A 25,773-nucleotide genomic window follows, 5' to 3' on the forward strand; every position below is an offset into this window, starting at 1 on the left:
AAAAATCATTAGAGAGGGAGTGATAGGGAAGACAGGCAAAGGAAATAACACAGATGTAAAGTCAGAGTTCCTGAGGAAAAAACCCCCAAACAGTGGAACAGAACAGATATTTTAAAATAAACTCAATTTTAAGTAGGGTTTGGAACTCAGACTGGAGAGAGAGCTAGGTCCAGGTCACAGACCTAAATTTAGGAGCGAGGTGGGGAAGGCAGGTCTGGAAGTCATCTGCAAGGCTGCGGTAACCGGGAGCAGGTCAGGGTGCTGTCTGCCCGGCCGTCCTACCTGGGGTCTCTGGGGAGCTTCCCCTGAACCGTGGCAGCCGCGTGAGTGAGACAGAGTGGGAGCGAGCAGCTCTGCTCCCACAGCCGGGCTCAGCCCAGGCTCCACCACCTGCAGAAGTAGAGGGCAGGGGCAGCACCTTAGATAAGGTGAACCAAAAGCTACAGAGATTAATATAAGGAACATGTATCTAGCACCCAACTTTATAAAATCTTAACCTTTTACCATATTTGCTTCATTCATCTCTCCAACCCCCACCTGAGATACCACTATCCTGAAATTGATTATTTTTGCAAAGCTTGCTTTTATGCTATTACTGCATAAGTAAGTATCCATAACTATATATAATACTTCTTTCACAAGCTTTCAAATTTTATATAAAGGTATCATACTGAATGTTTTGACCTAAAATATGCCCCCCCCAAAACATTATGTTTTTGAAATTTATCCACGTTGATACATGTGGCTCTACTTGATTTTAACCATAGCACAGCATTCCATAATATGAATACACCACAATGTATTTATGCATTCTTTTGTTGATGGGCCTTTGGAAAAGGTCTGACAGTTATCTTATAAAACTAAAGCATATACCTACCTTAATGACCCAGCAATTCCCCTCTTAGGTATTACCCAAAAGAAATGAATATGCTTATCCACAAAAAAGAAAGAAGCCAGACACAAAAGAGTGTATATGTGAGATTCCATTAATCCATATATATTTATATATATGTATATATATAAATATTCCCTAGTACAGAACTAGTAAAACCAAGCTATGGTGGAAAAAATCAGAACAGTGGCTGCCTCTAGGAAGATGGAAATGGGAATTAACAGGGAAAGGAAACTTTCTGGAAGTGACAGTAATGTTCTATAATTTGTCAGGAGTTTGGGTTACACAAGTGTATCTATTAAGAATGTACACTTAATATTTGTACTTTTCATTGAAATTTTACCTCAAAGGAAAAAAAAACTAAACAAATACTGAACAATAGAGAAAAGACAGTCTCTTCAATAAATGGTGCTGGGGGCTTCCCTGGTGGCGCAGTGGTTGAGAGTCCGCCTGCTGATGCCGGGGACACGGGTTCGTGCCCCGGTCCGGGAGGATCCCACATGCCGCGGAGCGGCTGGGCCCGTGGGCCATGGCCGCTGGGCCTGCACGTCCGGAGCCTGTGCTCCAGGATGGGAGAGGCCACAGCAGTGAGAGGCCCGCGTACCGCAAAAAATAAATAAATAAATAAATAAATGGTGCTGGGAAAACTGAACAGCCACATGTAAAAGAATGAAATTAGAACATTTTCTCACACTGTATACAAAAATAAACTCAAAATGGACTAAAGACCTACATGTAAGGCCTGAAACCGTAAAATTCCTAGAAGAGAACATAGGCAGAACACTTTGACAATAAACTGCAGCATTTTTTTTTTGATCTCTCTCTTAAGGCAAAAAAAAAAAAAAAGAAAAGCAAAAATAAACAAAAGAGACCTAATTAAGCTTAAAAGCTTTTGCACAGCAAAGGAAACCATCAACAAAATGAAAAGACAACCTACTGAATGGGAGAAAATATTTGCAAATGATGTGACCAATAAGGAGTTAATATCCAAAATATATAAATAGCTCTTACAACTCAATATCAAAAAAAAATTTTTTAAATGGGCAGAAGACTGAAAAGACACTTTTCCAAAGAAGATAGACAGATGGCCAACAGGCACATGAAAAGATGTTCAACATGGCTAATCATCAGAGAAATGCAAATCAAAATCACAATGAGATATCAACTCACACCTGTCAGAATAGCTGTCATCAAAAAGCCTACAAATAACAAATGTTGGTGAAGATGTGGAGAAAAGGGAACCCTAGTGTACCCAACAGTGTACTGTTGGTGGGAATGTAAACTGGTGCAGCCACTATGGAAAACAGCATGGAGTTTCCTTTAAAAAACTGAAAATAGAACTACCATATGATCTGGCAGTTCCACCGCTGGGTACACACCCAAAGAAAATGAAAACACTAATTCAAAAAGGTACATGCAACCCAATGTTCATAGCAGCGTTATTTACAATAGCCAAGATATGGAAGCAACCTAAGTGCCCATCAACAGATGAATGGATGAGGAAGATGTGTGTGTGTATATATATATATATATATATATACACACACAATGGAATACTACTCAGCCATAAAAATGAATGAAATTGTGCCATTTGCAACAATGTGGATAGACCTAGAGGGTATTATGCTTAGTGAAATAAGTCAGAGAAAGACAAATACTGTATTTTATCACTTATATGTGGAATCTAAAAAATAAAACAAATGAATATAACAAAACAGAAATGGACTCACAGATACAGAGAACAAATTAGTAGTTACCAGTGGAGAGAGGGAAGAGGAGAGGAAACTACTATGTATGAAATAAATAAATACGGGATATATTGTACAGTACAGGGAATATAACCAAGATTTTATAATAACTTTAAATAAGCTATACAAATATTGAATCACTATGTTGTATACCTGAAACTAATATTAGAAATCAACTCTACTTCAATTAAAAAAAAACAACAAATATTGAAGTCTGTTAATGGGTAAGTATATTGATAACCCCAACTTTTTTTTTTTTTTGGAAATGCATCAAAAAATAAAATGGAATGATGGCTGGAAGAGGGATGGACAGATGGAAAGATCAAGCATAGCAAAATGTTGATGAAATTTAGGTAGTGAGTATACGGGTGCCCATGATAAAATCCTTTCAATTTTGCTGAACATTTAAAATTTTTATAATAAAAATTTCTCCCTACATGTTAACATTTAACTTGTCAAAAACCAACTCTTGACTTCATCCTGCCCTAAAGCCACTTTTCCCTTCATGTTCCCCATTCCAATAAGTGACAAACGTGCATCTAGGTGCTCACCTTTGGGTTGTCTCCATCCCACACATCTAATCCATCAGTACATCCTTTCAGCTCTACCTTCAACATATGTCTTGAATGCAACGCTGCAACCACGCCCTGTTCCAAGCTACCACAGTCTTTCACCTGGACCGACTGGTTTACTAAGTGGTCTCCGTGCTTCTACTATCCCCGTTAGAATTTGTTCTCCATACAGCAGCCACGCTGATCACTTTAAAACGCTTCCTGCTGCTGCCTCTGCTCCCACTCTGTCCCTTGCACACTCCATTCCAGCCATCCTGACCTCCTTGTTGTCCATTAACTATGCCAAGCTTCCCCTGCTTGGAATGTTCTTCCTCCTCATCCGCACGGCTTGTTCTCTCACTGCACAGCCTCTCTGCTCAGCTGTCACACCAGAGAGGTCCCTGAACATCTATCTAATATAGTACTTTGCATCACTTCCCTTACGCTGCCTGTATTTTTCCTCTGAGTTCTTATACTATCTGACATGTTTGTTTTCTATGCCCCGCCCCCCCCCATACTAGAATTAAGCTCCGAAGGGACAGGAATTTTTGTTTACCTTATTACATATTATGTCCTAGTGTTTGCTGAATTAAGGAATGCACTAGGTAAAACAGCACCTCCTCTTTGAGTCCATCCCATATCCCTCCCTACCCCCTACAGCTTAAGCAGTACCCTCTCTCCTGTTAGAATATTTTACCTTTTCCATAGTGCTCATTGATAGTTATTTGTTACACATCTGTTCTCCGTCCCCGACACCAGTAGAATGTAAGCTCTTGTGGACAGTCCACGCCCTGCAGTTAACGACAACAGCGCCTGGCCCAGAGCAGGCTGAGCCAACCAGCGCCCCCCTGCCTGTTTCAACCTCCACCCGGAGCTTCTGGATTTCCAACGCTGCCGTTTATCCCTGTTCTTTCTTCGCACGGTGGACTATCATGAATCCTAGGGGGGCTGGACCAATCGTCTTTAGGGTGCCCTCTAGCTCTCACACCCTACGATGCCTTCCTTCTCAAGGGCCTCCCTCTGAGATGGCGGCCAAGGGCAGCTGCCGCAGGGCCGGCGCTCTCGGCCTAGTCTCCGTGGTGCTTCTGCAGTCTCCGAGGCCGGGAACAGTTCCGCCTCTAGAGGGCAGAGCTCAGCCGCGGCCCTACTGGCCCGCCAAGGTGCCAGCTGCAAAGCTCTTTCAAGGCAGCGGTTACTGGAGTCTAGTTAGGAGGGCCGCCCCCAGTGAGCACACCTCTACTGCCCCCGCCATTCATCCCACAAAGGGCGCTGTGGTCAGCCAGGCCCCAGGCCCGGCGTGAGGGTCCCAGCGACGGAGGCGGCCCCTGCCCCCAGGAGCTCCCAGCAGCCTGGGAAGGGCAGTGGTAGCCGCAAGAACGAGGGGAGCGCGGAGGAAAGGGTGTAGAGAAGAGCCCTCCCTCGTGCAGGGCAGGACAGCTTCTACAGAAGGCATATTTGCGTATTAACAGATACCTGGGAGTTAGCTAGGGAAGACAGTGGAGGTGGGGAGGAGAGAGAGGTACAGGTGCAAAGGCCAGAAGTGAGAAGGCAGGGATGTGCAGAACAGCACCCAGGTGGACTTCCTGGGTTCGAGAGGCTCTGTGTGTTAAGTTAGGGGTTTTGGCCTTTAACCCGAAGTGATCCATAACAGGCCGGTGGCTGCGTGGGCAGATCTGTGCTTTAGAAAGAGAGCTGGGGAGATACACTGTAAGGCAGAACTGAAGGGGCAACACACGTCAGGAAACCCAGTTAGGAGATGACTGCACTAGTTGAGAGAATGGAGTCCTGAACTAAGGCAGAGGAAAAAAAGAGACTTTGGGAATGATGTGATGGTAACTGGGGGCAGCACAGCGAGGGGCGGGTGGGGGGCTGGAGCCAGACTCTACTATGGGACTCGGGCAAATCACGTTTGTGCCTTGGCTTCCTCATCTGTAAAGTGGAAGTGACAGTAACAGTACCTGGCTCACAGTGGTGGAGGATTACAGGAGTCAATACAATGTAAAAGCTCAGAGTAGAGCTTCACAACATCTTACTCAGGAAGTGCTAACTGTAATTATGGAGCTCAGAAAAAAGAAGAAAGGAATGACTGAGATGACTCCCAGCACTCTGGTTTGGAAACTAGGTCTGCAGTTCTCAAAGTGTGTTCCATGGATGTCTGGGGGTCTCAAAGACCCTTTCAGGGGGATCAAAAAGTCACAACAATTTCCACAATAAAATTAAGACATTTGTGTTTTTCACCGTGTTAATGTTTGCTCTGATGATGAAAGTGCAATGGTATTTAAAACTGTTGGTGCCCTAGCACAAATCAAGGCAGTGGCACCAACCTACACTAGGAGTCATTGTACCACCACTTGCCATGTAAAAAATAAAGCCAGTTTACTGAAAAATGTTCTGACGAGGCAATAAGGAACAGTCTGATGGGCAATCCAGTATTAAAATTTGGAAGGATTTTTCTCCTATAGTTGTGTGTTTTGGCTAATAGGGATAATAAGCAAGTCTAATCAAATGAGGGAAAAAGTTTTATTCCTCTCCTATTACGTGAGAAATGCTGATTATCATTTAGCCACATTCATTTTTAACTTCAAATCAGCCCTATAACAATAAACAGGTATTACCCTGACCAAAGGTAGAACAACTTGAGCAACAAGATAAAGATATAAATAAATAATTGAATGACTTAATAAATGGGGGAGAAGTGACAAATCTCGCACACAGAAGAATTCCAAATAAATTATGTAGATATTTCACCCTAAAGGAGGGGGAACATAACATTCCACTCATTAGGAGTGGGCTGCACACAGTGACTTCCTTCCAAAGAGTAGGTATAGTATGGAAAGGGTAGGGGATGGGGGGAAACTTTACAAGGAGAAACCTGACGAACACTACCAGGTGATCGAGGTCAACATCAGCAGCCATAAACCACGATGATCGCATGTACCTTTGATATGATGTGATGAAAATGACACTTTACCTCTGTGATCTTCTTCCTCCAACCCATAACCATCTAACCATGAGAAAAACTTCGGATAAATTCCCCTAGAAAGGTATCCTACAAAATATTAATATTTGACCATAATATTAATTTTAACTCCTCAAAACTGTCAATATCGTCAAAAACAAGGAGAGTCTGAGAAACCGTCACAGCCAAGAGGAACCTTGAAGAGACATGACTTCTACATGTGATATCTGTATCCTGCCGCAGTAAAAAGACATTAGGGTAAAACTAAGGAAATCTGAATGGTATATGGACTTTAATAATTATTATTAGCTTTGCATTATAATAATAATATAATGCATCGACACTGGTTCATATGGTAACAAATGCACCCCACTAATATGAGATGTCAATAATGGGGGAACTATGCGGTGGTGGGGAAGGGTAGAGGAGTACACAGAAGCTCTGTTCTACCTGCTCAATTTTTCTATAAATCTAAAACTTTTCTAAAAAACAGTTTATTAATTTAAAAATATTAATTGGGAATAATTTTCATCCATCACTCTAACCTTACAGAATTAAAGTTCTATAATGGGATATCCTATCCATAATTCAATTCAGTATTTACCAAGGTCCTATTATGTATGCATGCCTCTGAACTGGTGGGTACTGGCTATAAAAAAATGAACAAAACAAGGTCCAAGGCCTAGTTGGAGATAAAAGACATTTTAATTGGTAATTATTGTCCTGGGAGGTGAGCATGACTGAAGAGCACAGAGAAAGAGGTCTGGGAAGGCTTCACAGAGGAGGTATGGCACAGAAAAGGTGCAGAAACAAGAAATAACTGGGCTGGGCCTGATTTTTTTTAAATATCTGTCCTTCCAAGAATCTTTTTTTTTCTTTTCTTTTTCCTGAAAATGAAAGCACTGTAGAGGCCAATACTTTATTTACCATGGTGTTTTAACTTTGCATCTTCAATGAAGATACTTTAGAAAATGCCAAAGTTTCTAAAATTATTACAAGTATAAAGGAATTTCATACATTTCAAAGTAAGCGAATTTTAAAACTGGGATGAGTAGAAAAAGAGGGAGCTAAAAATGAACATATACAAATATGAAACAAAGACAACATATTGAAAGATGATACCTAAAATAGGTACCCAGAAGGATAGCTACAAGAACAAAACTCTGGGAAACAGCAATTTCATAATTCGGCTTCCTGTTTTATTCAGGATCCTTAAAACTACTTCTTAATTTCTATGGGTATAAATTAGTAAGGGAGGTGGATAGGAGAGTGAAGATAGCACTTGGCATCTGCTCTATGACAGGTACACATGCAAGAGAGGGTCTCTATACACAGTATAAAATTTAATCTTTGAAACAACCCTTGAAACGAGTGTCTTCTCTTTTCTAGAGGAAACACATGCTCAGAGGGATCCAACAACTTACAGCCAGAGCAAGATGGGAAGTTCCCTCCATCTGAAAGGTAAGCACATGTTCTTTTTAGTCCCACCTGACTAAGTACTTGTAATACGGCAGAATTCACCCTGTCCGTTTCCACACAAAGCAGTCTTAGGATTGTTTTTAATTTCTTCTTTACTAGGATTGCACCCTGTTCATTTCATAGTCAACGGCATGGTCCAAAGAACACTTCTAATCACGGTGTCTCAATTACAAGTAATCTACTAGTTGGCCCAGTGATGGGCATCAACACTGTAAGCTTGGTTTTCGGTTTGACTACCAAATTCACTCATGGAGGCCACCAGTTTTGCTTATGTTCAGGTCACCCGCGCTTGCTGGAAAGCCTCCCATTTCTTATTATCACGCTGTTTGCTCTCTAAGCTTTACACCGGAACAGCACGGCGTTTTGAGGTGACTACAAAAAAGGGCCAATTCACCCCTCCGAGAAAGCCATCAAAGCATCATAAATAGTATGATGTTTCTTGGGACTAACAAGATTCTGGGTCTTTTCTGATTCCATGTCACCTTGAGCAAGACTCTTATTTCCTCATGCGTAAATTTGGGAGAAAAACAATTACTCTGCCGGCGTCTCGAGACTGCGGAGGGAAAATGTTGAAAGAGGACTTTGCCCGAAGAGCACTCGTTATTTCTAGGCTCTGAGCCCCGCACGGGCGGCGCGACACAAAAGGCGCAGGGCGGGGACCCCGGGACGGTCCCCGCCGCCGCCTCCTGGTGCATCTCGGGAAGGGCTCCCGCCTGGGCCGCAACGCCGGGTCGGCGCAGGCCGCCCGGTCTCCCCGGCCTCTCCCAGCGGCTCACTCGAGTCAGGGCAGAGAGACGAACACTGCCTGCCCGCTTCCGGCCCGAGCTGCCGCGGGTTCAAGGAAGCCTTCGCAAGGCTCCTCCGACCCGGGGGTCTTTGTTCCCGCCGGCGTCCCCCAGCCCCACTGCTCCCGCCGCAAACCCAGTTTGCGGGGTATCAACGGCATGGAGATGTCCAACCTTGGTGCGCACTGGAGCGGGTCGTTAGTAGAGGCAGCGAGGGAACCCAAATTTTGGATACGGGGGAAGAGGAGGGAAACGCGTCGGACCGCCTCCTCCCATTACAGCTCGGAGGCGGTCGGTTCCCTCCCGCGCTGACGGCTCGCGCGGGCTCTGCAGGGCGCGCTGGCGGCGGCGGGGCGGGATCCAAGCCTGCACGTGGTGGAACCGTTCTCCCCGCCCGGCGTGACCCCCGGAGAGCCACTGTTCTCTTGCGGAAGGGGCAGTGCCACCCTCGGCCCCGCTCCGGAGAGGTGTTTACCCTTGGGGGCCCCAGAATTGGAGGTTGAGAGGAGAGAGGGAGCGCGCGGCTTGGCGAGAGCGTTTCCTGCGCTGGAACTACTGAGTGGGAAGCCGCCAGGCAGTGGCAGGGCAGCGGGGTGCGGATGACCCACCCACGGGGAGGGTAACCGGCTCGGCGGAGAAGAGAGCGGGAAAACAGGGTTGATACGTACCTCGGTCGGCGGGCTGGAGCAAAGTGCACGACAGGCATCCCTGAGCATGGCTGCCCTGGGGTGCCACAGCCGGCCAACGGTGGTCCCAGGGGACTGGGTGGCGCGCGGGAACACACGTGGCCAGCCGCGCGCCCGGCTGTGTTTACGTTCTGCAGCCGCTCCACGTTGTGCTGCAGTCCTCGCCTCCCATTCGCCAGCCAACGCTGCGCTCCTCCCGCAGGGGCGGGCCCTCTTGGTCCCCGAGTCTCTTCGGAAAACCCGGGTTCTTGGAGGCCTAGGCGGGACATCCAGGATGCGCCAAGGGATGGCCACTTCCTAGCCACGCTATGCTCGCCCGAGCCGCCTCCACCTGGCCGTACGCCGGGGCCGGGCCGCGGCCTGACACACCCGGCGTCCGAGAGTTGAGAGAGGGAGGGGACAGAAACGTACTGGCGGGAGATGAAGCCGAGCGGCGGGGAGCCGGGCTGCGGAGGAGGAGCCTCTGAGAGACTCCCTCCTGCCGCACAGGCAGGTGAAGTTCAGGTGACCGCGGACCGAGGGCTTAGGCGAGCCGGCTCTGCGGCCCCTCGAGGTGGGCGGGCGCGGACTCACTGCAGGGCGCGCCGCGCGGGCCTGCGGACGGGTGCGCGGGGGAGGGGAGCGCACTGTCCGGAGGTGTCAGTCTGAGGCGCATGCGTGCGGGGCGGGCCTGGCCCGGCCTATATATTGGGTTGGCGCCGGCGCCAGCTGAGAGCCGAGCGGTAGCGGGTCTGGCGGTGAGGAGGTGCTTGGGCGTAGGGCGGGATGCGGGAGGAGAGAAAGCCCCCCCCCCTCAGGGCCGATCCATCCCGCGGGCGGGAGCCTAGGGGAGGAAAAGTGGGAGGGCTGAGAACTAGGCATCTGGGGGCGATGGGTCCCCGCGTTCCGTCCCTGTCAGGACCCTTGGCAGGGGGCCTGGGAGGCGGCGGTGGATGGAGGGCTGCCCCTAAGTGGGAGGCCACGGAAAAGCCCCTCATTCTAGGGGCTTCTCTCTGCCATCCCCATTTGGGGAGCTATCCCACAGGAGAGAGGATGGGAGTCTGGGTCTCCTTCACGGGGAGAAAAGTTCCCCCACAAGCCCAGTTTCCCCCTTTATTAATTGAACTCCCTTTCCTTCACTCCCCATCCCCCATCTGTAGTCGGGGTCCCGGTGCCCCTCCAAGCGATGGGCAGGGTCCGGTGGGGCTGGGAAGGAGGGAAAGGAGACTGAAGGACGTGACACAAGTTCCCTCCGCCCCCTGCTTCCCCGCCACCGCCGCTCTCCAAATTGGCGCGGAACCGGCTTCTCCACAGTGTTTCGCCTCCACAACCCCCTCTCCGCGCGGCTCGGGCAGGATGGGAGGGGGGAAGTAGGGGCGCTGCCCAGGCCCCACTCGGGCTGTCCGGGGGAGAGACTGCAGGACGCAGAAGAGACCCATCTGCCTCCCTGCGCTTTCCGGGCGCTGAGGGTGGTTTGCAAATTTCTGAAGACGCTCTCATCCGGGCTGTACATTTCGCTGAGGAAATGCAGGCATGTGTCCAAAAGCATGAGTCCAAAATCATGCACTAATATACTGCAGAAATCATCGTGGTAAGACGGCTCAGGTCATCTCCTGAGGGACTTAGTTATAACCTCTGAATGGCACTTGGAGAGTATGGATGACAATGTATTTGACTCTGGTTTTTCCTCTCCCCTCCAGAGGTTTCATACACCTGAAAGAAGAGAATGTCAAGACGCAGGTAACGTTATTTGTCTTGGAGATATGTTTCAGAGTTGGCTGCTGCCTTTGAAATGCGTCACTTACTAATTAAACTTCCTTTTAAAAAAACTCTATAGTAGCCGTTTACAAGCTAAACAGCAGCCCCAGCCCGGTCAGACGGATTCCCCACAAGAAACCCAGATAATTCAGGCCAAGAAGAGAAAAACGGCCCAGGTGAGTTAAGTGGGGGAAGAGAGAGAGGAGAAAGAGAAAATTCCTTGCAGGGACCTTAGTTTAACAATGGCCTTTTCTATTTTCCAGGATGTCAAAAAAAGAAAAGAGGAGAAGGTCATCAAGAAACATCAGTATGAGATTAGGGTAATGCCGAACTGGGCTAGGTTTGGGGGAAACAAATGCAGGACAAAAAAGAATAGAATTATGTTATTGCTTTGTGATAGGAAGGTTCCTCTGACACTATTAATGCCCCTCGAGGTCAGCAGGAAGGCGCTTGTCTTTGGGTGGTTTTTATATGCCTGAATCCTACTACAGCTACAGAGTAAGCCTTGACGCAGCTGGTTCCTCTTTGTAAATCCCTCCCTCTAGGAGCTGCCTGGTGCACCAGGGCCCGCCTAATCTGTCCAATGGACTGCTCTTTGTTCCCTCTCTGACTATAGTGGAGAGTCCTGATGGTTGCTCCTAGGGCATAAATAGGATGTGAGGTCACTGACAGACTGGCACCCAGCCCTTTGCTACTTATTCTTCCTATGTGTTGTACAGAAGACACTTTAGAAACAGTGGTTCTCTTTGAAACCAGCATTGACTGGTGAAAGAGTCCTTTAAGTATTTAAGTAATTGTTTCCACTTTTAAGGTCTTGTCTTCCTGTATTTGAAAGTAGTGGAAGAGGCCTTAACGAGTGGGGGGTGGGGGTAGCTGTCTATGAAACAAGGTGCCCTGGCCACTATTGCTAAATATAGAGGGAAAATTTTATAATCTTGAAAGTGATTAATATTTGGCTACACACGTGTTTTGTTGTTGTTTCTCCTCTCCCTCAGTACCTAACGTCTTGTATTTCCAGAATTGTATTTTGTTTAAAACATCCTACCTGTTACTCTTTATGAAGATTGAAATGAGCTATATGGTTTATTTATAAAATATGTATGTCAGCTTAAATTAGTCAGCAATGTCAGCTAATGACGGTGTTTGGGGAAAAATGTAGACTGTTTAGAAGTATTAGCTTTCATTTATAAAAGATCCAAGACAAAAGCTGGTTTCCTATTTCACAAAGATATTCTTTTTATTTTTTTTAAATGACAGAATTGTTGGCCACCTGTATTATCTGGGGGGATCAGTCCTTGCATTATCATTGAAACACCCCACAAAGAAATAGGAACAAGCGACTTCTCCAGATTTACAAATTACAGATTTAAAAACCTTTTCATTAATCCTTCACCTTTGCCTGATTTAAGGTAAGAAAAATTTCAGTAATTTAATGTCAAAGATTAAAATTTACTGATGTAATATATGGTGCTATTTTGAGTTATTTTTTGCCTTCATTATAAGATAGGAAAACTTGTAGAAAAACTGCTTTTTTTTTACTAGTCTTTAAGCATATTTTATCTGACAGTAATGCTATTTGCAAATGACATGGGTATTTAAAACATTGATTCTATAACATTATTTTCACTTGCTTGCTGAAGACTAAGCCTTATCAGAAGAACTCAATCACCTTTTTAATTTATTTACTTATAGATTTATTTATTTTTGGCTGCATTGGGTCTTCATTGCTGCGCGCAGGCTTTCTCTAGTTGCGGTGAGCGGGGGCTACTCTTCATTGCTGTGCACGGGCTTCTCATTGCGGTGGCTTCTCTTTGTCGCGGAGCATGGGCTCTAGGGCACACAGGCTCAGTAGTTGTGGCTCACGGGCTCTAGAGCACAGGCTCAGTAATTGTGGCGCACGGGCTTAGTTGCTCCGCGGCATGTGGGATCTTCCCAGACCAGGGATCAAACCTGTGTCCCCTGCATTGGCAGGCGGATTCTTAACCACTGCGCCACCAGGGAAACCCTGAATCACCTTTTTAATGGAGTTTAAATAATTTATCTAAATTGTTAACATGGAAGTATTTTAACATGTACAGCATTTTCATTTGATAGATCAGCTATTTTTATTTCTTACCGAGCCTACTTATTAAGGTCTATACTTTTTCTAGTTAATGAATAAGAGGTACAACTTATATAAAATTTGTAGTGTAATAATTTATATTTGGCTTTAATAAGCAAATTAATGGACTCATACATTTAAACTCACCAGTCTTCCTCTTCTCCATACTGTCCCACCTTAACCCCACTGTAATGTAGTGATGATCTATTTGGAGGTGATTGAGACTGTCTCTGCTGGGATCATATGCTTTAAATATTTACTTTTTTAGTGTTGCTCTTGAGAAAACATGGTTATCATAAACAGGTGCCTTTGTATAAATAGATGGGGACTAGAAAGCACTCTTGAAATCTGTCAGTCAGTTTAGATTCTCATAGTCCCAAGTTCTTGCTGTATAATTTCATGCTAAAGAAATGGTTTCTAAAAGTAGCAATTTTTCCTGATTTACTTTAAGGGGTTGTCCTTTCAAATTCTAATTCAAAGTTGGATTTCAGTGTTTGAAAGTTGACTTTACTCTATGTGAAACAGGTAACTCGTGTATTATGTAGGTCACACAATTATTTTGCCCCTTTCCATAGCTGGGGATGTTCACAGGATGTTTGGCTAAACATGTTAAAAAAAGAGACCAGATATGTTCATGACAAATATTTTGAAGTTCTGCATTCTGAATTGGAACCACAGATGAGGTCAATACTTCTAGACTGGCTTTTAGAGGTATGTTCCAGCAATACAAATTTCCTTTTTTGTCTGTATGATGGAAAAATATTTAGACATAAATATGCTTTCCCTGTGCCTTCATGGTATATTACCTGTTGCCAGGAGCCATTCTGGGGGGCTACTCACTGTAGTTGAGGATACCAAAATGGAAAATGACTGTCTGCTTGATAAGAGTAAAATCATGAGGACACAGCCACTAGGTCCCATACAACCCAAACCCAATTCAGAAATGGTGGTATCAGTATCACTGTGTACTAGGCACTGAGCCTGGTGCCAAGGATACCCAAGATGAACAGAATTTGACAAGGTTTTGAATTCTGCTATGCAATGTAAAGAACCAGGACTAGGCTTCAGGACCCTCAGAAGTCCTTTTCTTCATCACCAAAATCAAATTATGATTTGGAATCCTAATTTCTATATCCTAAATGATAAGGAGGCTTTGAATATCCAGTAGCCCTAAGCCCTCGAGGCTCCATGTAGCTTGCTTTTGTTATATCCCTCTGTTCCTTTCAGAAATGAGCTGTACCATTAATCTAAAGGAATAATAGTGATCCAGAAGTCCCTAAATATCTGTGCCTTAAATATCTGTGCCCTCTCTTGTTTAGGCCTATTCCCTTTCTCTGGATAATAATTCTGAAAGAATCTCTAAAATTATTGAAATGATTACTTATATTGATAACAAACTAATTTTCCCCCAACCCTTGGATATTTGCTCTGTAGTTTTCCTGTCTTTAATATAGATAGAGACAATGAACTCTAAGGGGGAACTACCACAGGCTTTTTGGTGGAGAAACACGGCAGAATAGATCTTAGAAGCTATCAGAAAAGTTCGTTAAGACTGCAAAATGTTGTCCTTTTGAGTCAGGTCATCTTATTCCTTATTCTGACTAGAAGGGAAGATTATGTTTCAATCATGTGTGTACAAGAATGTAGTTGGATTTTGACTTTTCTGAATGTCTGATGATCATAGATGCAACTTAAGCACAATTATGTTGATGTTATTTTATTTTGCCTTTTTATGTTACATTGATTTTTATTCAGTGGTTGTCTATCAAATTTTTCCCTATTTTCCCTTAAATATATGATTATATATACAAAATCAAATATAATAAATCAAATCCAGCAGAGCATTAAACTCTACTTTGTCATAGTATTTCTTTCAATCTAGGAATGCAAAAATGGTCCAACATTTGAAAATCTATTAATAGTTTAAGGGAGAAAAATCATAAGGTTATATATCATAGATGTAAAAGATATTTTTTGAAATTCAGTATACATTCCTGATTTTTAAATATGCAATAAACTAGGGATAGATTTCCTTAACACATTAAGTGTTTATTAGAAACTCATGTATGTCTGTCCCTCTGTTTCCTCCCTACTTCATGAAGTTATTTTGAGAATTAAAAGCTTTCCCTATATTAAGTGTGGAAATGACAGATACTACTTATTATTAATAACAATAGTGAAACATTAGGGGAATCATTATAGTCAGAAACAAGGAATAAGATAAAAATTTTGTCTATTACCATTGTTATTCATTCCGTTTTCTTCTATAATTCTTAAATGAGGTAAGAACATTGAAAGGAACAGAGTTGTCATATTGTAGTTAAATGTATATCTAGAATGATGAAGAGAATCAGTTGGAACTATTAGAGTATAAACTAAGCATAAAAACTTACTCATTTGGCATCAATAAAAATTAGATGACATATATACACTATTGACAGTATGAATAAGATAGATAACTAATGAGAACCTACTGTATAGCCAAGGGAACTCTAGTCAATGCTCTGTGGTGACCTAAATGGGAAGAAAATCCAAAAAAAGGGATATATGTATACGTAAAGCTGATTCACTTTGCTGTACAGTAGAGACTAACACAACATTGTAAAGCAACTATACTCCAATAAAAATTAATTTTAAAAAAATTAGAAACTTAATAGGAAAAAAGTACTCATCCATAGTCAGCAAAAGTGTAAATGTATCTGGGAATAAACACAGTAAGTCAATGTGAAAAAAACCTATAAAACTAAGAGGACTGTAATAGATTTACCCTATTAGCACATGTTAATTTTTCCCCCATTTTAGCTTTGGTATCCTAAAAAGCAAGTTGGTCTTCAGAAAGTGTTCTGAAATCTGGTATGCTAAGAGGTAACTTTCTAATTTGGAGAAATTAATGGAATAATATTTAAATGGATTCTTCTCTAGGTGTGTGAAGTATACACACTTCATAGGGAAACATTTTATCTTGCGCAAGACTTTTTTGATAGATTTATGTTGACACAAAAGGATATAAATAAAAATATGCTTCAACTCATTGGAATTACCTCATTATTCATTGCTTCCAAACTTGAGGTAAGTTCTCAAAGTTTATCCATAGATATATTTACTGCAAACTTTTTTTGTCTTAACCAGTGCATTAATCCCAGAGAATACTATGTACCACTTTTGATATGTTAATCCTTAGGAAAGATGAGTGAGTTTTTTCCAATACATTTTCTGAACACTATGATTTGGGTGGAAGGATAATTATCATGGTTCCCTTCAAAGTATCTGAGCCTTTTATAAGTCTCTGGTTTGACTCTGGAACTAGTATCTAGGTGAAATGTTCCATGGCTAACTGTGCCAAACAAAGTGACCAACACTGTCTCTCTATACCTAGTTATGGCACTTGGATTCAATAAAATGGTCTCTGAAACCTAATTAATCAATCAAATGCAATAAATGCTATGTTAGGTTAGAATAATGGTCTATATCCAGCCTAGTATTTTTATATCTGATGATGGTTCTAGGATAGAAGGAAACACCTTTCCTGCCTGAGATTTTCCTTCACATGATCTCAATCTACTTTTCTTAAATTCAACACATAAGGATATCATTAGTACCTTCATCTGAAATTTTTGAAGCCTGTATTGTTTTGAGGGTAGAAGAGGGACTGTGAACCATGCATTAATTTCCTTAAGTGTATTTTTCTCCTTTTCCACATTTGTCTTTTGAGCCTTAAGGGCTATCCCCCACCTCTGCCAAATTTGATGAATAAGTTTGTATTCAGTATATCCTTACCTGAAATCATACTTTGTGTTTCAGATACCTTTCTAGACTGAAATCTTGATCTTTAGCCTGTTCTTGTCTGTGGCAACCTCTCTTCTACTCCTCTGATCATTCTAGTTGTTATTCTCTGAACTGTTAAGACAGACATGTCATCAACCAAACTGCACAAATTATTGTTTGAATAACCATTCTTTTGTACTAGGATAAAGTTAATGTTTTCGATTTCTAGACCTTATTTGTTGAGTATCTTGTTTTAGTCTGATATACTAGGCAATCCTAAAACAAGTTTGGCTTTTTGTTTTAACCAGTCACTGAAATGACTGGTTAAAATAGTCTAATTGTTTATTAACTAAGATTCAAAATCAGTTCTATAAAAATGTTTCAATCAATATAGTTGGCTAATTTAGATACCCAGGTATGAAAAATATCTTTAAAGGTAAGGTTGCTTTGGCTATTGTAGAATTATTTTATTAAGATTTATAACCATTTTGTCCTTTAAAAATGAAGCCTAGATTGGTTTGTATATAATTCTTCTGTTTTAATCTCACTCTCAACTGTGCTTGATATTAATTAAATCTATTTTAAAGGAAATCTATGCTCCTAAGCTGCAAGAGTTTGCTTATGTCACTGATGGTGCTTGCAGTGAAGAGGATATCTTAAGGATGGAACTCATTATATTAAAGGTAATAATATATCTTTATTATTTCTAGTTGCAATTTAATAACTCTGTAATTTACTAAACTCAAAGACTACAATGTTAAGTAGTCAAAACTGAGATTTTAGTATTAGGATCCAGTTCTAAGATGGGAGGGGAATTTGCTTAACCTGTAAACTCTATTTTTCTGTATCTCTCAATTTTCCTATATTGAGAATATTATTTCTTAATTTAAAAGTGTTTAACAACATTTTCAAAACTTATAGGTAGTTAGCATAGCATGTGTATATAAATGAATTCCAACAGTGATTCTCAAGTCTTAGTTCTGATTTTCCACTTCTTCCAGCAGGTGGAGAATGAGAATTATTTCACTGCCTTTTTTCTTTTCTATATGCATGGGAAGGGCTGTTAATAGAAGGGTAGAGGAAAGAAGCATTAAGATGTTTAATTGGGCCTTGAATTAGAGATTAAACGGTGAATGTTAGCTACTAGAAAATGTGTTACGAAATTTGAGCATCTTGGTTTTATAAATAAGACACAAGAAAACACAATCAATATGACTTTCGTTTACATGATTATAAACTATATACATTATAATATAAATTTGTTATGTTTATAAACATTCAGATTGATAGCTCTGTAAGAATGGGATCTTGTTGGCATGGTGATATTGTTCTTTTTAAAAGAAATTTTTTTATTGAAATATACTTGATTTTCAATGTTGTGTTAGTTTTAGTTGTACAGCAAAGTGATTCAGTTTTATATATATATATTTTTTTTCAGATTCTTTTCCATTATAGGGTATTATAAGACATTGAATATAGTTCTATGTTCTAGTAACAAAGTTATCCAGATTCAGACTTGAAGTATAGTATAAGGAGGATATATAATGGGAAGATGGAATTCTCTGGGTGGTCCTACAGGCATTAAGACTCTCTGTTCTCTCCTAATTATGTTTGACTTCTTATAAATGGTAAAGTCCCAGGGCTTCATGGAGAGAAAGATATCATAAATTAGGATTTGTCTTTTTTTTAGCTTTTACATGTTGAACAGAAGCCATTATAGACCACAGAAAGAAAAAGTGTAGAATCAGTTCTTCGGAGATCTGAATGGAATTAGCTGTGGAGTTATTGAATAAAATTAAAAGGGCAGTTTCGATAAAGAATACATTTGGAAGACGAGGGGCTGCAAGAAGTGAGAAAAGTAGGAATGAAAAATAGGTCCAAGGAACTTTGTCAATAAAGATAACTAGAGAATAATAAAGGGGTCTGTATCAATAATAGACTAAAACACAAGCAGCTTTAGATTGTGAGGTATCTATAAATAGTTATGAAAATAGGAAGAAATATGCCCAAAGCAAAAAGTTTCTTAAATGACTATTTAAAGAAGTACCTATATAATGTGATATATACCTACATTTATTAACAGGCATTTTAATTTCATTAACAGGCTTTAAAATGGGAACTTTGTCCTGTAACAGTCATCTCCTGGCTAAATCTCTTCCTCCAAGTTGATGCTCTTAAAGATGCTCCTAAAGTTCTTCTACCTCAGTATTCTCAGGAAAAGTTCATTCAAATAGCTCAGGTATTGATATTTTTATTGAATATTTGCTAATGTTTTTAATTACAGGTTTTGCTTAGTGTGTTTATAGTGCTAAATAGGCTACACAACAAACTGACAGCATACTGAATTAAATTCATTCCTTAATTGACTAGAACAAAACTTCCGATGCATAAAATTCTGTCCCCAGTATTTACATTGCTTACTGAAAATTCTAGAAAACAAAGTTTTAAAACTTGCATTTAAATATATTAGGAGCACTTTTTACTCTTTAGGAGTATGAGGTAGAGAGGTAAATAACCTCTTTTTGATGTAACATGGGGAAAGGTATTTTTCAGCCAGTTGTTTTAGGTTTTATAATAGTATGAAATTATTCTGTAAAATTATCTTACTCTCTTATATTTGAATACACAGGGAACCTATTTTATGTGTTAAAATCACCTAATTTAGTTATAACATTATTTAAAAATTTAAGTTTAAATTAAACTTTCCTAGGCCAGTGTATAACAAATATTCTAAGAAAGTAATTACAGGAGGAGGGTACCAATCTTTCCTGCCTGCTTCTCATAAGTAGGATCTTAAGGCTGCTGTACCTGCCATACATAAGTGAAGAACACCCAGATTCTTACTCTGTGTAAGATGTGAAAATCTTACACATGGAATTGAAGAAACTGTGGTACTCTGGATGGGTTTTAAGTAACCTATGTTGAAATTCAACTTGTGTTTTAAATCTAGTAAACTCATTACGAACATTAAAACTGGAGAACCAGTAAATATATCAGAATTGTTTCATTTTGTAGAACTTTCTAATGAAGTCATATTAATTTTTTCCCTCAGATTTCCTAGCATCCCAGATTATCCTAGGCAGCTAAACGCTTTTGATAGGGCAAACCTTTGATAAGCTGATAAACAGTGTGGAAAGTTTCTAGAGGTATATAATAGTGATAATTCATTTCCAACTCCTCTACTTGTGTTTCTGTCTTCTGGACCCATGAGGACAAAAATAAGTTTTTTTGTTTTCTGGGTTTTTTTTGTTTTTTTGTTTTGCGGTATGCGGGCCTCTCACTGTCATGGCCTCTCCTGTTGCGGAGCACAGGCTCAGCGGCCATGGCTCATGGGCCCAGCTGCTCCACGGCATGTGGGATCTTCTCAGACTGGGGCATGAACCCATGTCCCCTGCATCAGCAGGCGGACTCTCAACCACTGCACCACCAGGGAAGCCCCAAAAATAAGTTTTATTTCACTGGACAGGTATCACCTCAGGCCTCTGAAATCTAACCTTTTTACACAATTTCACTGATCGTTGTTCAGATCTCTTATTGCCTGGATTGTACTACCTGTTAACTCATCTATTTAGAAACATGTTCCCTTCTTGTGTTTCTGCTTCACCATAGTCTAAGGGATTGTTCTTAAAATGTAATTTCCCTGATTTAAAATCTTCTAGTAATTTCAATAATCACTCAGAACTTTGAAGTTCTGACTTCTTAAAGACCCTTTATGATCTAACCTAGGCCATGCCTCTCCAGCAACCCTCTTTTTTTAAAATAATGAAGGAAAGATATTCCTTATTTCATATTTTTTACCTTATGTATTCTGAACTACTTGAGTTCCAAAGAAAAGTAATCCTTTCTCATTTATCTTTGTAAATTCTGTTTCCTATATCTAGAACATTCTCTACCTCCCAGTCTTCCTGGCTACCTTGTATTTTAAGACTCATTTAAGTAGAAGTCTTCCCTGTCTTCCCCACTCTGGATCAGGTGCACTTCCTAATAGTACACATCATGCTATATCGTAACAGTCCTTTACTTGTTTATTAACAAGACTGAACTTCCTTCAGGGTGGCAGCTTCTCTTTGGATCCCTGTAGTTTTAGCAATTCTTGGCATATGGTCCACATCATAAGCAATCTAAACCGTTAGCTGACTCATGTTTAGCGGTGACATGTAGTACTCGTCCTTCTCCTAAATTCTTATACTTTTTCCTGTTAGCTTTTAGATCTGTGTATTCTTGCCATCGATTCATTAGAGTTCCAGTACAGAATACTCGCTGCTGCTGCCTTGTGCCATTTTACCTCTCTTGAAGTGGTTAAGAAAGCCTCAGGTAAGACAGTATATTTTGTTCTCTTCTTACCCATTCACAAATTTTAAAGGCACTTTTTGAACTTAGCATCCTGCTAAACAAGAATTTAAAATTTTAATGGAAAAAAGTTAGCAGTTTAGCGATTATCTTCCCTTCTATTAGAAGTACTTTCTAATCCTCAATATATATCCACAAACAAAAAATAAGGTCAAATGGAATTTAAATCCAGTTGAAGTTAGTCAATGTAATTATAGCTCCGCATTAAAGAGTTCTTTGGGTTTTGACAATTTCAATTTCCCGTGTAGCAGGTACTGGCTAAGAAGCTCTAAGTCTTTTTCTCCCTCAAAATAGTCACATTATAAACATATTTGAGAGTGATAGTCTGTTTTGACTTGCTAAACTTTTTTTTTTTAATTTAAGTATAGTTGATTTAAAACGTTGTGCCAATCTCTGCTGTGCAGCAAAGTGACTCAGTTATACATATAGAGACATGCTTTTTTTATATTCTTTTCCATTATGGTTTATCACAGGATATTGAATACAGTTCTCTGTGCTATACAGTAGGATCTTGTTGTTTATCCATCCTATATACAGTAGTTTACATCTGCTAATCACACATAAACTTGTTGATTTTGGTTTATATTATGTGCTTGTCTTGGTTTCCTTTTTTACATGAATTTTAAATTAACTGTCTTTAAATTCTGAAGCACAAGCAAATAAGTAGGCATATGTTTCTGATGTAACCTTCACATTTTTCTAACTTTTCTTTATCTAGGTTTGGAATGGGACAACATTTCTGAATGTGTAGACTGGATGGTGCCTTTTGTCAGCACAGTAAAAAGTACTAGCCCAGTGAAGCTGAAGGTTTTTAAGAAGATTTCTATGGAAGACAGACACAATATACAGACACATACAAATTATCTGGCTATGATGGTATGTTTCTTTCTTGTAGTTTTTTGGTCTTACTATTTGGTAAGTCACTGAAACTGATAGTAAGGATACTACAGAATAATATTTCAAGCAGTTATATAAGATGGTAAGGGGACAGAAAGTTCCAATGGGCACACTGATTTCAAAATGTAGAAAAGCTAATAAAATAACTTTGAAGTCAAAGCAAGATTTATGAAGTGTCTCAAGATTAATCCCAATAGTCCAGGTAAGAGTTTTTAAAAATACAAGTTGCAGGCAGTTGAACCTCTAAAATATGACTAATCGGCTTCCCTGGTGGCGCAGTGGTTGAGAGTCCGCCTGCTGATGCAGGGGACACGGGTTCATGCCCCGGTCCGGGAAGATCCCACATGCTGCGGAGCGGCTACGCCTGTGAGCCATGGTCGCTGAGCCTGTGTGTCCAGAGCCTGTGCTCCGCAACGGGAGAGGCCACAACAGTGAGAGCCCCGCGTACCGCAAAAAATAAATAAATAAAAAAAAATATGACTAATCACAGTTGCAAACATAAAGAGACGATTATATTAGGCCTAAGTAGTCTCAAATTAGTACACAGAAGTCTTGTTTGACTTTGTTTTACCATATCAATGCTTTATCTTAGCTGTTAATCTCTGCATGATTTCTTCACATGTACAGGATGAAGTAAATTATATAAACACCTTCAGAAAGGGGGGACAGTTGTCACCAGTTTGCAATGGAGGCATTATGACACCACCGAAGAGCACTGAAAAACCACCAGGAAAACACTAAAGTTAACTGAGCAAACAAGTTGGAACTGATGAAGCGCTGCGCAGCATTTCATAGAACTTAACTACTTAAGTTTTACAGGAAAATAGTGCTGTGGCTGTCCTGGCCGATTCAGAAGTTTCACTGGCATTCTTTGATTTAAAAAACCACTTAAAATTGGCACTAAGGAGGACATTTAATTCCTATGTTTGCTGTTTAAAGAAACAGCAGGACTTGTTTACAAAGATGACTTCATTCCCAACACTGACTGGAGAGAAGCCAGCCATGATTCATGACATAAAAATTTTTTTGATACGGTGTTGCTATGTTTATCTTGATAAACTAGGAATTTCATCATTGGAGTTTTTGACTAGATAAGTGCTACCTTAAAGGGTACATTAAGTGATACAGTACTTTGAATCTAGTTTTTAGATTCTCAAAATTTATAAACTCTTAACTAGTGCAATTTGGTTCTTGAAAATAAAATTTAAACTTGTTTACAAAGGTTTAGTTTTGTAATGTGACTAATTTATCTATAGCTGCTGTAGCGAGCTATTATAAAGCTTGAATTTTTAAAAATGGTGAACTTTAATCTATTTGACTATGTTTATTTGCCTTGCCATAACATTTTTAACCAGTAAATCTTAGATGAACATGGTGTTTAAACTGTGCTCTAAACAGTGGGAATACCAAAGAAATTATAAACAAGATAAATGCTGTGGCTCCTACATGGGGCTTTGACGTATAAGTTGCTTTATAATAACGTTTTCGTACATCACAATTTGAGCGAAAAACTTAAGTACCCTTTCAAACTATTTATATGAGAAAGTCACTTTATTACTCTAAAAAAAAAATCTTTAGGGTTATCTCAATTTAGTGTGACTAAGGCTTTATTTATGTTTGCAAAACTGCTAAGGTCCTTTTTAAATTCCTACATTATGAGTTAAGGACAGTGTCAAAGTGATAAAGCTTAACACTTGACCTAAACTTGTATTTTCTTAAGGCAGAAAAGCAGTAAATGTATACGACTCCTAGGAATCTATTTATTTAAAAAAAAAAAAAAAAAACTTGACATAAGAACTTGCTGTATATAGCTACTTCTACATAAATATTTTAGTTTTTTAAAAATGAAATTTCAGCCTCAAAAGTGGATTTGATTAGAAAAATTATACTAGATTACTAGTTTATTCTGTTACTGGACATGTGAATCTCTTCTTCCTTTGAAGAAATTATAAATTTAAGCTATTGTTATGGTGTGAAGTCTTCTGTAGAGTTTTTGTTTTTAAACTAATATGTTTCAGTATTTTGTCTGAAAAGAAAACGCCACTAAATATGTAAATATGTATTATATAAACTTAATCTTTTAATACTGTTTATTTTTAGCCCATTGTTTAAAAAATAAAAGTTAAAAAATTTTAACTAACTGCTTAAAAGTAAAGTTTTGCCATTGCTTGAAGAAACTTTTTTTTCCTTCTCTGCGCTGCCAGCTGTAACACTTCTTCTGGGTTGCTTGCGTTCAATTCTGTCTGGCCGATGGCTTTGATCTTCCAAAACAGAAAAGTGATGTTGTTAGAGGTCTGGTCAAAAACAAAGTTTTGCTACAAAATATAAAACTACCTACTCGCTAACAATGATAAACTGAACCTCTAATTGTAGATGCTAAGAGGTGTAGAAGAAATTAACATAAAGACTGACTGGAGCCACTCAAGGAAAAGATCAATTACTGAACCATAGTTTGTGGAATTATCTTCAGTAACATTAAGTAAATTCATGTAAATTTATTTGACTAAAAATACCAGTAAAGGGACCTCCCTGGTGGTCCAGTGGCTAAGACTCCATGCTCCCAGTGCAGGGGGCCCGGGTTCGATTCCCTGGTCAGGGAACTAGATCCCATATGCTGCAACTAAAGATCCCACATGCTGCACCTAAGACCTGGTGCAGCCAAATAAATAAAATATTTTTAAAAAAACAGTAAATAAACTCTACATGTAATCTGACACATTTTTACAATTAAGACTCCTACAAAATAACTTGAAATATCAAAATTCATGTTTCAGGGCTTCACTTTTTTAGTATGTAAAAAATATCTAGTTTGCTCAGCACTATAATATATAGTGACCCTTCTCTTTCATGATTAGAAATACTTGAGCCTGATAAAAATCCGTAATAGTATTCTGCCATGGGGTGTTTTGTGAGAGCATGTTTTAGGACCTTAAAATTACCTTTTGTTTAAAGAAGTTCCAATATATATATATATATATTTTTTTAAACAACAAAGACTATTCTCATAGGTAGCTTGAAGGGAGCTAAGACTATCCAGAAATGATCATCAGTTAGGTTAGCGGGTAGGAGGAATTGCGGATGATGCCATTTCCATATGAAAGAATACATGTGGAAAAACCTAGTAGTGGGGTATAACTAAAGAGTTATTTCAGACAAAGTACCCTGAAGACGACTGGCTATAAAAGTTCAAAGTGTAAGACAGAAATTGAAATAGGAGCCAGATATTTGAGAGAAATAACATCCTAGGTGGGTAGTGGTCAAAACCATGAGTGGATGAGGTTACCTAGGAAGAATGTAGGGCAATCAGAAAATACCCAAGGACTAACTTATTGGGAAAACCAAGTTTAAGGGGTAGACAGAGGGAAATACCCACAAAGAAGAAAAGGCAGAAGAGTCAGGGAGAAGAAATGAGTAAAAGTGCCAGGGAAGCCAAAGGAATAAAGAATTTCAAGAAGGAAGGAGTGTAAACAACAGGATAAAGGCTGAAAAGTATTCACTGGCTTTGGCATTTGGTGACCCTTGAGAACAGTTAAGAGTGGGGATGGCAGAAGTCAAATTGTATTGGATCAAAGAGCTTTAAAAAGCTAGGCAGAGAAGGGATGAGAGAGAGGTGGAGTACAGTCAAGAGAAGTTTCTATTAAGGATGAAATAGTTTATAGGTATGGGAGTGGTTGACAATATAGGAGAGGAGATAACTGAAAGGGACAATCACTGAAAGGATAGAATCAAAAGCATAAAAACTTGTCTTCATCAAGGAGTAGCATAAGCTTTTACTGACTAAAAGCGTGGACTTAACAATGAATACAGTTGTCAATTATCTTGA

The 25,773-nt window shown here is 40.2% G+C and overlaps 2 protein-coding genes across 9 annotated transcripts in view; one reads left to right on the forward strand and one right to left on the reverse strand.

Annotated features, from left to right (window-relative positions):
• The first annotated feature begins 8,570 nt into the window (after positions 1-8,570).
• On the forward strand, positions 8,571-24,086 carry CCNE2 (cyclin E2). 8 transcript variants are annotated; one of them, XM_082601229.1, is made up of 12 exons: positions 8,571-8,592; positions 10,780-10,819; positions 10,917-11,013; positions 11,101-11,157; positions 12,095-12,246; positions 13,514-13,649; positions 15,861-16,007; positions 17,291-17,386; positions 18,808-18,942; positions 20,906-21,017; positions 21,772-21,929; positions 22,578-24,086. In XM_082601229.1, the coding sequence occupies exons 2-12, from the start codon at positions 10,806-10,808 to the stop codon at positions 22,689-22,691; spliced, it is 1,218 nt and encodes a 405-aa protein (XP_082457355.1). In that variant the 5' UTR covers positions 8,571-8,592; positions 10,780-10,805; the 3' UTR covers positions 22,692-24,086. The 8 variants fall into 8 exon arrangements, with proteins under 8 accessions (XP_082457355.1, XP_082457356.1, XP_082457353.1 ...); XM_082601230.1 differs by lacking the exon at positions 8,571-8,592 and adding an exon at positions 9,362-9,604; XM_082601227.1 differs by lacking the exon at positions 8,571-8,592 and adding an exon at positions 9,362-9,593.
• Positions 24,011-25,773, reverse strand: part of INTS8 (integrator complex subunit 8) — a 47,713-nt gene continuing 45,950 nt past the window's right edge. The window contains exon 27 of the mRNA XM_082601216.1: positions 24,011-24,211. Within this exon, the coding sequence (XP_082457342.1) occupies positions 24,095-24,211 (117 nt within the window). The 3' untranslated portion in view covers positions 24,011-24,094. The remainder of the gene's footprint in view (positions 24,212-25,773) is intronic.

Source organism: Mesoplodon mirus (assembly GCF_964341445.2).
Source record: "Mesoplodon mirus genome assembly, chromosome: 16".
Lineage (NCBI taxonomy): Eukaryota > Metazoa > Chordata > Mammalia > Artiodactyla > Ziphiidae > Mesoplodon > Mesoplodon mirus.